General features: G+C 36.5%; 2 protein-coding genes across 2 annotated transcripts; both read right to left on the bottom strand.

The window, feature by feature from the left end:
* Positions 1-14: 14 nt before the first annotated feature.
* On the bottom strand, positions 15-1,964 carry LOC146735771 (uncharacterized). The gene has a single exon (XM_085506062.1). The coding sequence runs from the start codon at positions 1,962-1,964 to the stop codon at positions 15-17; it is 1,950 nt and encodes a 649-aa protein (XP_085362188.1).
* Positions 1,965-3,953: 1,989 nt separating this feature from the next.
* Positions 3,954-10,132, bottom strand: LOC146735770 (uncharacterized). Its single transcript, XM_085506061.1, has 2 exons — positions 10,059-10,132; positions 3,954-8,454 (listed from the first exon to the last, which is right to left on the bottom strand). Exon 2 carries the CDS (start codon positions 8,283-8,285, stop codon positions 3,954-3,956), a length of 4,332 nt encoding a protein of 1,443 aa, XP_085362187.1. The 5' UTR covers positions 8,286-8,454; positions 10,059-10,132.
* Between the last annotated feature and the right edge of the window lie 1,917 nt (positions 10,133-12,049).

The raw sequence follows: 12,049 nt of genomic DNA, 5'->3' as shown, positions 1-12,049 counted from the left end.
TTGCAAAATAATATTTAAAGTGGACAGGTAGGCATATATACAAAAAAAAAACAATCAATTATGTTTCCAAATTCCTTCCAGGAATGGTCCTCTAATACAATTGTATTTAATAATAACACCATTTTAAATATTTTTGCCTCAATGTATGAAACGGTGGTTGGACCAGGTCCGCGTACAATATGGTCACCAACGAAATCCCAGTAATAGTCAACGCCAATGAGAATTGAAATTTCGAACGAATCAATTCCAGAAATGGGATGAGCCAGATTCAAATTACGCAGATAAGGTAACTTCATGATTGACGGTGTGATTAGATTCTTAGATGGAGTAGAAATCTTAGGAACAATGAGTGCAGAAATGTCTAATCTGTGTCCCGTTATAGTATGCAAAGAGACAGTAGAAATGTCAAATCTTCTGGCGCGTGTGTCTTTATCCCCAAATGTTGCCAAGTTGATAAATTCCGATTTGACAGGCGTAATGTCGGGTTTGCTAGCGAGGTCCATAGTTATGAATGAGCGCGTGGCACCCTCATCAAATAATATAGTAGCATCGATGGTTTGATGACCGGCGGATACTTGAGTTACAGCAGTCTTCAGTAAGACTGGTCCATTATGTGTGGGAGTATCTGCCGTTTTCAGAAAGTTTACATGAATTTGTGTAGTACTTTGTGCGACATTGGACTGAGTTGTCGTATATTTGGAGCTTGTAGTGCTACCAGTGTTTCCCTTGCACAGTGATGTGTGATGCTTTCTTTTACAAATACGACAGCTATACTTAGAGTTACAGTCACTAACCTTATGTTTCCCGAAACAATTGAAACACAATCTATCACGTTTGATAATTTGGTCTCGTTTGTCAGCATCGGTGACAATCACGCAGTCGTTGGAGCGATGAGAACCTTTACAATAGGCGCACGTAGATGATTTAGGTTTCCTCGGTGCGGCCGTTGTGTTTCCCACGTAAAACGCTGCAGTGACGAGAGGTTCCGGTTCGGCTTCTTCGCGGTCATGGCAGTCAACGGAGAAACCGGCTTGAATGGCTTCAATTTCATGACGAATGGCTTTACGTAGTTCGGTTAAAGTCCATTCATTGTCCCCATGGTTCCGCGCAATTTGTTTCCGCGTGTTACTTGGTAGTTTGTCCATCACTATGGGTATCAATAAACCGCCGTAGGAATCTTCATCTTTTCCTAGCGATCTGAGACCTCGAACGTAGCTTTCCAACGTGTCATCAAAATTCCTGAGGCTGTTAACATCTCCATTTGGTTTAGAAATACCCCACAGTGCTCGCATGTAGGCACTTACGATTTTGTGTGATTGTCCGTATCTTTGAGTCAGTAGATCGATCGCGTGTCCATAGTTAGCGCTTGTAAGAGTCAGTCCGTCGATTGTTCGCGCGGCTTCACCCGTTAGTTGCGATCGAAGGTAGTTGAATTTTTGAATGTCATCCAAATTAGTATTATCGTGTACCGCCGAGTAGTATGCATCCTTGAAACTCATCCATTTGAGAACATCGCCGTTGAAAGTGGGTAACGAAAGTTTTGGCAAACTGATTGTTTTGGTAGAATGCACGGTAGGAGTAGGTGCCGCACTGGTACTTGGAGTCGGGCTTGGAGTAGTTTGCGTGGGTTGCGGCTGTGTAGATAATTGTATAAAACGACTTAGCTTGTTTTTCCTGAGATATATCTCGTTGAGATGATCGTCCGACTCGACGATAACAGCTTCCAATTCGTCGTCTGGGGTTCTTTCCTGAATTTCTTTGTCGATATCGACGAGAATTGTGTATTTGGCTTCTACTAAATCATGGATGGACACGAGTGATTGTAGGTCGTCATCACGTTCATGATGGAATGAAGCGATTACTTCATCGGATCTATTGAATAATTTCGTCATTTGTCCACGATGTCCACTTCCAGAAGCTTTTAACTTTGCCAGTGTTGGTTGAGATGCTTGTGGGTCCGTCATCTTGCTATCCTGGTCTCGGCACCAAAACAATGTGTAGAATTGTATAGAAGAGATTCGAGTGGATAGAGATAACGGAGGCGAGATAACAGTGGCTTGAGGAAGTAACGAGGTTTATTACACTAACATAAAACAGCATCTGACAAGTACAAGGACAAATTCTCAATTTATAGGGGAATGGTCCATTCTTGAATTTAGGCGGGGAGAGGATATATTACATGTTTGTAATAGGTCAATAAGGAAGGGATCTGATTGGCTAAATTATATGCGTTGTGATAGGCTGAATCTTTTGTATGCAGAATCCAAAAGTTGCATTAAGCTCGAGTGCTTATAATGATTCCCGATAAAAGCATGATATAAAACTTTATTGCATTGCTCGCTCATTGGGGTTTTCATAGTGTTGGGAGGAAAGGCAAAGTACAAAATATCACCATAGCATTTCTGTCCAGGTCGTGGCTGGTACCATTTGACTTTCAAGTCAACAATGCTTCCCCCAGCATGAACGCAGGTTCCCATAGCTTCACAGTATTGAAGAACTCAAGGATTGAATAAGGATTCCTGAGAACAGTATGTCTTACTGTTGAGCTTTCAGTATCAAAGCTTTCAAAAAAAGACAGAACTCCCACACTTTCTACTACCCAATCACCCTTTTAGTGCATTTTACTCACTCCTGTTTGTGTACGCAATAGAGAATGTTTTGTGCTCAAATAAAATAATTGTTCTCACTCTCTTTCTACAACTAAGGCTAGAACCTTTTATGTTAAATTGCAGTCATCTCCCTTACTGCAGTAAGTAAACATATTAAACCAAAGATTTATTCAGAAACTATACAATATTATATTTAGCACATATCAATTTATACATTTTAATACATTTTAACAACAAATCAAAAAGTTAGATACAAAGTATAAGCAGCATCTGCACAAGGTCAGGCCAATACTGCATCCAAAACCACTTTCGAAAATACTGAACGAAAAATCAGCTGATAACATCAAATAAATCAATGTATATATGGTAGACAGAAAATTTGGTATAATAGTGTACATCGGCCACATACTGCTTAAACCCTGGAATATATTCTGCCATTCTAAGCTACAGCTTTGAACAAAATTATATAAAATATTAGTAAGCAGTCAAGGTAGAAATGTGTATTCTGTATACATGGCAATTATTACAGATCGAATTTGAATATCAACTCGATAGCATTTAACATTTTGATGAAAGCTTTACATTTTCGAAATTGTGAAATTCGTTTGTTTTGCGGGAAAACCGTGAAAACAACTGACTTTGAAAAGAAATTTTAGAACCATGTTATGAATAATCAATACCTAAATGTATTCTATATATACACCAATGTTAATTATCATAATTACCAACTACACATAAATATTATGGAAAAGAAAAATTGCAGTAGACTACATTTTGCACTTCGTTTGTTTTGAATTATAACTGAAAGAAGCTGAATGAACGTACAAACTATGCAGTGTGTTGAACAACTCAATTTTCTTGCATAAAAACGAAAAATTATTGAAAAGGAAGTCTTTATGAATGTTCCAGGACTCTATTAAAGTTGCTGGAAAACATACATAACATATTATAAGGTTTTCTAAATATTAGTGTCATTACATATGGAATGATTACGCGTGTAAGCGTGCTCTAATAATAAAAACAAACATGGCTGTCATCAAGGTTTGACCGGATTTCACACAAAGAAGTTCTATTTGGAACTTTTTGGATTTCGGCATTTCCATGATGTATCATTGAGAGGAAAAGATGTACATGTATAATAATAAGGTTATTATGATGTAACCACATATTACTAAATATCTAACTGGGCTATTATTTAATTATTTATTTGTGTCCGAAGTATTCTTAGGTGAAGATTTACTGTCCCAATTATAGCACTTATGTATATATATATATATATATATTGATACTGTGTAAATGGTCGTCTAAAATGCCCTTAAGGAACTATTCTTTTGTGCCTGATAGTTAGAGGTGATCAAATGCAATGTTTTCTAAGATAGCTCTTGTGAGTTGGGGCTGAGAAGATTTTCTTTTCTCCAGAAAATCCAGTAATTGTGACTCTTGCTGAGATAGAATTTCTTTCTGATTCTGGAGTTGACTTTCTAGTTCTTCTTGCAATAGTTGTTGTATGTGTAACTGATATTGTGGCTGTAACTGTTCATTGTTGGTACAATTGTCGGTGCCAATTCTTTGATATTCCTGGAGTTGTTTCAATATTATCCGTTGAGTTGATAGTTGTTTACTGTACAATTGAAGGGTTTGTTTGCTATGAATTAATTTTTGCACCAGTGTTTTCAGGAACATTGCGTCAAATTTAAACTGTAAAGTAGGCTGTGATTCAATGTCTGGGCATGTATTGATTGACGCTAATGGATTTCCTTGAATCGCATCTTGAAAACTAAGATTGGCATTACTCTCTGGTTGTTCAATCATTTGGAAGTGTGACTCCGAATGACTCTGCATTAATTCCTGCTCACCACATTTAGATTCGAATGTCAATGACTGATTTTGTTGTTGTTCAGTCTGCTGCCAATAGGCTTCCTGTTTGCACTCATCACACGCAACAATTCGTCCTTGATAAAGGATGTGTTGGAGAGCCAGAGACAGAAATGCCTTATCATAAATGTGTCCCACATCTTTCTCTTCATCTTTGACTAACTCGTCTAGTTTGAAAGGCATTTTTTGATATTCATCATATTTATAAATATTCTGCTGTTTTGAACAATCAACCAGGTCCTCTAGTACAGGTTTTTGTTCCTGCAAAACATATTGTTGATCCCAATGAGTGTTTCTATGTTGCACTGAAGATTTCATGTGATACTCATAATGCTGTGTGTTGAAACTTGGTGGTTTGTGTTCTTTCTCACTAATTATCTGTTGTGTTTCACTGTAGGTTTGTAAGTTCGCAATTGTAGGCAATTCATTTATCATGTCATCACTTGAGGCTATTTTATTGTCACTGATTGACATCTTATCTTGTGAATCAAAGGAAGGAAGTAAATCACTCATTTTGCTTCTAGTATCGCAACAAACACAACTGCTAACGTCATTTTGTTGAGTATATTTCTGTTGAATATTTTGCTGTAATGATGTTGTACAGTGTGACAGTTCTATAATTTGTTCATTATTTGGCTGATTTGGATTGTACTTTTGAATTTCAGATTTAGAATGTGTATTGTCCAATGAAGATGGTGAGTCAATCGGTTTCTGATCAAGTTCATTATTCTCTGTCATTTCATGTGCATTGCTTCCTTGTATTTGCTGATGATTTGTCTCTTTGCTTAACAGTGTTGGGGTATCTTTTTCTGAATTCTGTAGAAAATGCTGCATCTCTTTGATCCAATAGTCCGAAGATTGCAGATTTAAATGGTTACTGGCTTTGTTGATATTTGCACTGTCACGTTTATTATTAGTGCTTGAAGAAACATACTTCAATAAATCATAGAAATCGTCCTCAATATTATCTTTCTTATCAACACCCGAGAAGTCTTGAACCAACCACGAATTGTTTCCATCTCTCAATGTCTGTTGCTGCTCATTATTCTGTGCATAATTTGGGTTCAAACTATTGATCTCTATTGTATTATGAACATATGCGTTTGACTTAGATGATGGGGATTGTCCTCCACTCTGTATAAAGTGATCCTCAGTCAAGTTCTTGGTACCAGTGTCTTGTTTCTTTTTCTGTGCCCGAAAGTCAGGTGTCTTTTTTTGCATGTGATCAATATCTACTGCATGGCTTATGTTTGTGAGAGGGGTTCCTATAGGTGCAACTGTGTGTATATTTGGCAAAGAGTATGTAATGTGATTGATTTCAAGTTGATCATGGAATCGCTTAGCGGTTGTGGTCCTTTGCTGATCGTCTGGCCGTTCCTCAATAAATCTCCGCTTTTGTTGCTGTTTAGACTGCATTTTTAGTAGGTTGGAATGTTGCTTTTCGGTCGGATTGTCATCAATGATATTTTGCTCGAATTTATCAAAAATGACATCATTTGAATTGTTCTTAGATGCACTACCATCGACATTATCCGGTGATATCTCCAGTAATAGCTTGTTTTTGCATGATTGCATTTCTGAAAGTTGTACAGGTAATATATCGTCATCAAATGAGCAGGTATCCATTGTTGGTCTCTGTTTGTTCCATATCTTTTGTTTTTTAATATGTTCTTCTATGCACTGTTTAATTATTGTTACATTATAATCATCTGTAGTTCTCTCAACATCTGCTATATCTACACAATCATCTGTTGTCTCAACATCTGCTATATCCACACAATCGTCTGTTGTCTCAACATTTGCTATATCTACATAATCGTCTGTTGTCTCAGCATCTGCTATAACTACACGATCATCTGTAGTAGTCTCAACATCTGATATATCCCCAGAATCATCTGTTGTCTCAACATCTGCTATAACTACACAATCACCTGTAGTGGTCTTAACATCTGTTATATCCACACAATCATCTTTTGTCTCAACATCTGTTATATCATCTGTAGTTCTCTCAACAACTGATATAACTACACAATCATCTGCAGTGGGCTCAACATCTGATATATCCACACAATCATCTGTAGTAGTCTCAACATCTGATATATCCCCAGAATCATCTGTAGTTCTCTCAACAACTGCTATAACTACACAATCATCTGTAGTGGTCTCAACATCTGCTTTATCCACACAATCATCTGTAGTGGTCTCAACATCTGCTATATCCACACAATCATCTTTTGTCTCAACATCTGCTATATCATCTGTAGTTCTCTCAACAACTGCTATAATTACACAATCATCTGTAGTGGTCTCAACATCTGCTTTATCCACACAATCATCTGTATTGTTCTCAACATGTGCTATATCCACACAATCAACTGTAGTTCTCTCAACATCTGCTATATCTACACACACATTGGAACCTGCACGTTTCTTTGTTATTTTTGCTTTGGTTTTACATATTTTCGCACAATCCTGTCTTGTCTCTTGTTTTCTGCCTTTAAACTGAGAACTCTGTGGCGGTTCAGCAAGGTTATGCAGCAACTTTGGTTCAACTACACCAGTCGTGTTATTGTCAGAGTGAGCATGCATCTCATCACTAACGCATGTGTGTCCATGGTTTTGATTAGTAGTTTTGTCTACCTTATACAAGTCTATTGTTAGATATTTTCTATTGAGTTGGCGAATCAAATCATTTGCCTTCATTCCCTTTATATCATGATATCCATATTTTTTTATCTGGTTTGTTACATTATAATCATCTGTAGCAGGCTCAACATCAGATATGTCTGCACAATCGCTTGAATCTTCCACATTTGTGTCTGAAATGTCTATATTTCGCAATTTCTTGTCAGTTTCTGTAAGTTTTTGTTGCTTGCCAGATTTTTGTTTTTCACCAAACAGATCAATCTGCGTTCTTCCATTTGTATTTCTTAGTACTTTCGCTAGTTTCTTTCGCCTTGAATAAGCAATGCCAGTTTGTTGATTTTTCCTTGGTATTTTTATTGTCGTTTTTATCATTTGTTGTTTAACCTTTCTAAATTGTCTAAACATACAGCTTTGATCGGAACCTGCACGTTTAATTGTTACTTTTGCTTTGGTTTTACACATTGTTTTACAATCTTGCCCTGCCTCATGTTTGCGGCCTTTAAACTTGGAACTCTGCAGCTGTTCAGCAAGTTCATGTGGCAACTCATGTGGTTCAACTGCCCCAGTCGTGTTGTTGTCAGAGTGTGCACGCATCTTATCACTAACAGATGTTTGTCCATGGTGTCGATTAGTAGTTTTGTCTAACTTATACAACTCTACTGTTAAGTACTTTCTATTAAGTTGATGAATATCATTTGCTTTCATTCCCTTTATATCATGATGTCCATTTATCCTTATCCGATTATTTTGACTATGCTGCGTAGTATACTTGCCCGTAGTTTTGTTCTTGTTGATTGTTTTCATTCTTTTGTTTTGTGTTCTTGGACTAGTCAATTTGCTTGTTAGATTTTGGTTAACGGGCTGGTTAACGGTTTTCAGGTTGGGTATGTTAATTCCACATTCTCTGTACTCAGCATCTTTTGACTTTGTGACAGTTTTTGACCATGTATGATGTACCATGTTTCTATGAAACTTCAAAGCGGCTATTCGTTTGCACGAGTAATCGCACAAGTCACACCTATACAGTTGTTTCTCTGAATGTATATCCATGGCCAAAAAACTTCTCAGCTCAAACGAGTTCTCACAAAACTGACACTTATATAGACATTGATCGGCCTGGCGCTTCTTTGTGAATATTTGTTTCTGTTTAATCATGTTGCGATGACAGTAAATGTATATGTATTCCGGCAAATGTCTATGCTTTTCACAACGCTGTGGTGTTTCAGCAGTGGGTTCATTTGATGTAAGATCAATTATATTCAGTTCATTTGTTGGATTCCATGCGAATGGTTGGACAGCCTATGATTGTGTAGCAGTTGGTGACCTGCAATACAAGAAAAGACATGTTGAAATGAAGCATTTTCGATGGAAGAATTTCCCTCTAAACACATTGCGAACTAATTTTTTCTAAAAAAAAATATGTAGTCTACATCATTGATGCTGATGAGCAACTGTTAAAAATACGAGGTCCAAAACGGGAACAGTCTGTCTGATATTCAATGCAAAAAGAAGTATACATATGTCAACATTTGAACATTTCATAAACCGTTTTTCAACCATGCCTGAGCTGATCTCATTCAAACTTCGTAAGAACATCACACGTAATAGGTCACTAATGTCAGTGCCAGTGCATGCCATGTATTTTTATGGACTCTGTGCGAGCTGCTGTGGGGAAAAAAGCTAAATTCGAGAAAACAGTATCGGCCTTTGTTTTCACCGTGATGGTTGTCAGGCGGTGAAAATGCCCGGATGTCCGCTCCTGCGAATACGAGATTTGTATTAATGAGTGACATCGATGAAAGCATGGGGTGGCAGAAAATCATTCATCTCTTCACTTGAGTCCTATTTTCTCACAATCGTTAGCGAGGGTGAGCACTTTATTTATCGTATACCCCTATCCATTATTGAAGGATGCATAATGTTAGTGAAAAAAAACTGTTACTGTTATCACAGTAAATTTTGGTGAATATCTTGCAATCGTCATTCAAGTCATTAGAAGCGCTACAGTTGTATGCGTCGCCATGGGTCCTATATTGAACACGACTGTATAGTTTTAAATAAAACACATAAGTGGAAAGCAAACGTGCGTTTTATGTGACACATTGCTATCCCAAGGCTGTTTAACTGATAACCATATCGTGTTTTACCTAACCTTTGACCTCTGTCTGTCCCGTTTAAGCACACATACAAAACTGTTTCAACATAAGTTAATTGTACCATATAATCATTATTCCTGTGAGTATAAACAACCTGTATTCCACAAGTATCTGTGTAACCAGTCACTTAATACGTTAACAGGAATCAAAGTCACAGAATGATTTACTAAGCTTGAGTAGTGGTCAGTTATATGGTCTTATAGTCTAACGTGTTTTTTCAGACAAAATTGAACTATGTAATTATTATTTGTATTTAATATAATAAAATAACTGCTGTTATTTATAGTTAGTATTAGTAATATTATTGGTTAGAAAGATAAGCAGTAATTTTGCAGGATAAACAAGTGGCTGAACTTTATAATTGCTTCCCCCAATGTGTTCAACTAGATTCGCCCACGCAATGGTAAACAGTACCTTGTACTGAATACCTGACATACCTCATTACCAAGCAGTTTCTTTTTGTTCTAATTAATATCTATATAACTGACTGTGTCGGTGTGTGGTTCATGTATTCATGAATGTAATTACTTCATAGTATTCATTCAAATAATGCTTTTAATCACGTCCAAGCTATTATATCCCTACGTTTATAATATAGAAAACAGGGCATGGTCGTATAAACTGTTATTTGCACTTCGGAATGGAATCACAGGTCACAATAACGTTCGCAATAAATATAGTTTTTCATTTGTCTGACAATTGTACGACCACGCTACATCGGTTGTTTCACTACAACGGTAATATTTAAATAATTATGTATATGGTTACGTACCTGGTGATTATTCGGTTTTGTCAACTCGAATTTTTGTCCGTTGTCAGCAATACACGGATATAGACCTCCTATGTGACTGAATTATATGACAAGGCCCCTTATGTCAAACACAATTCACCCGCACTCACTGAGCCGACAACGCAACGAAATCATTTAGTGACAAGTATCATGTCTATTCTAAAGATAAATATTAGTTTTAGATTTTAAGTTCTAAAAACAAATATATTCTTGTGACAGAACATATTTACTAATATAACACACCATGGGTTGATTAGCTTACTGCAATTATAATATTATCATTCTTTTTAAACAATATTATCAGATATTATTTGTTATATATGCCTGAGCATGTTTACAGGCATGCATAGTTTAAAGTAGATACAAATATTATAAATTGAATTCTCACAAAATATCAAAAGAATAGGCACATGAGTCAGATGTTTGTGACATCACTATGAATTTGGGGAACTACAAATGGCAGGATGATTTTTATCTCTTTTCATATTACAATAAATCACGTATGTCAACAATTGTTTGTTTTTTTTAAAACAAATTAGAAGCATGTAGATTGTCGTCAATGATCCAATGTACATTCGAAAAGGTATCGTACTGTGATCGTTCATCCAGATTCGGAATAAAACGCAATATAGGAAACGATTTTTTATATACACATTAACATATCATGCCTTGAAATTATAACATTGTGATTCTAAAATATCAAAATACTACAAATCATGTAATCTTTCAATTTCTATCGTTCGTGCATTATACATCTCCAAACGTATTTATCTCATTCCTGTACTCTGCAAAGTGTGGATAACCGTATGTAGTATCCCAATCCTGTACTCCGGGAAGACAAGATATCTTATTACATGCCTTCATCCGCCCGCCAATCAAACACACACTTTAGAATAGGGACATCCGGGGATTTTTGCGGTACAGTGAGCCATGTACAGGCCGTAGTCAATAGAAACGAGGCACCGCAATTCTCTGGTATTCTAAGTTAGCCACTTTGCTTTTGGTGTGCTTTTATAAAACTGTCCACTTCGTCTGGTGCTTAATTTTCTGGTGATAGTCCAAGAATCTCATCAAATTGGCGCTATCCTATCGACCGAAATCACTGCATAATATTCATTTGGGCTGATGCAGCTATTATCGTCTGCGGATTGTCAAACTTTGTTACTGCTTACGAAATATTTACCTTTTTACCAATAAGAATTACCTTTAAACATTAAGATATAAACCCTGTATTCTTTATGTTATCAAAGACATGTAATAAAAATAATACAGCTCGAATATTGGCGTTAGTGCCCTCGCGCAACGTCGGTCAAATGATAACCTGCACCCGGGTACAAACGCCCATATTCGGGCACTAATATATAATATGTATTAGCCTCGTACTGTGGTAATTAGGTATACTATCATATCCCTGTGCCCAGGTAAGTGTAAATATCAATCTGATTAAAATAAGATCCTAGTTTTGTCTTCTTTTTTTGTGAATTTATTTTATCTTATTTTGATCCAGTATTTATTTTTTGAAGTTTTAGTAATTGTGAATGCCAATAAGGAGATGTATGTGGCGATATTTAAAAAATATACCGAATCACAAGTACGTAACAAAACAAAAAAATATACAAAATAACCTAGGTAAAATGAATATATAAAATGAAATACACGCCGTACAATACATCAGATTTTAATCGGATTGGTGTACATATCAATTATTCTAGCCCTGAACCCAGATAAGAGCAGACATCAATCATCCTAGCCCTCTACACAGGTAAGAGAAGGTATCAATTATCCTAGCCCTCTACACAGGTAAGAGAAGGTATCAATTATCCTAGCCCTCTACACAGGTAAGAGAAGGTATCAATTATCCTAGCCCTCTACACAGGTAAGAGAAGGTATCAATTATCCTAGCCCTCTACACAGGTAAGAGTAGGTTTCAATTATCCTAGCCCTCTACACAGGTAAGAAAGGGTATCAATTAT

The sequence above is a fragment of the Saccoglossus kowalevskii genome, chromosome 12 (assembly GCF_978046115.1).
Source record: "Saccoglossus kowalevskii chromosome 12, keSacKowa6.1, whole genome shotgun sequence".
Classification (NCBI taxonomy): Eukaryota; Metazoa; Hemichordata; class Enteropneusta; family Harrimaniidae; genus Saccoglossus; species Saccoglossus kowalevskii.
The sequence above is the reverse complement of the archived record's forward strand: the minus strand, read 5'-3'. Positions and strand labels throughout refer to the sequence as shown.

What these genes read in the sequence shown, in the direction of transcription:
- LOC146735771 (XM_085506062.1), bottom strand. Translation starts at nt 1,964, where the DNA reads ATGACGGACCCACAAGCATCTCAACCAACACTGGCAAAGTTAAAAGCT.
- LOC146735770 (XM_085506061.1), bottom strand. Translation starts at nt 8,285, where the DNA reads ATGATTAAACAGAAACAAATATTCACAAAGAAGCGCCAGGCCGATCAA.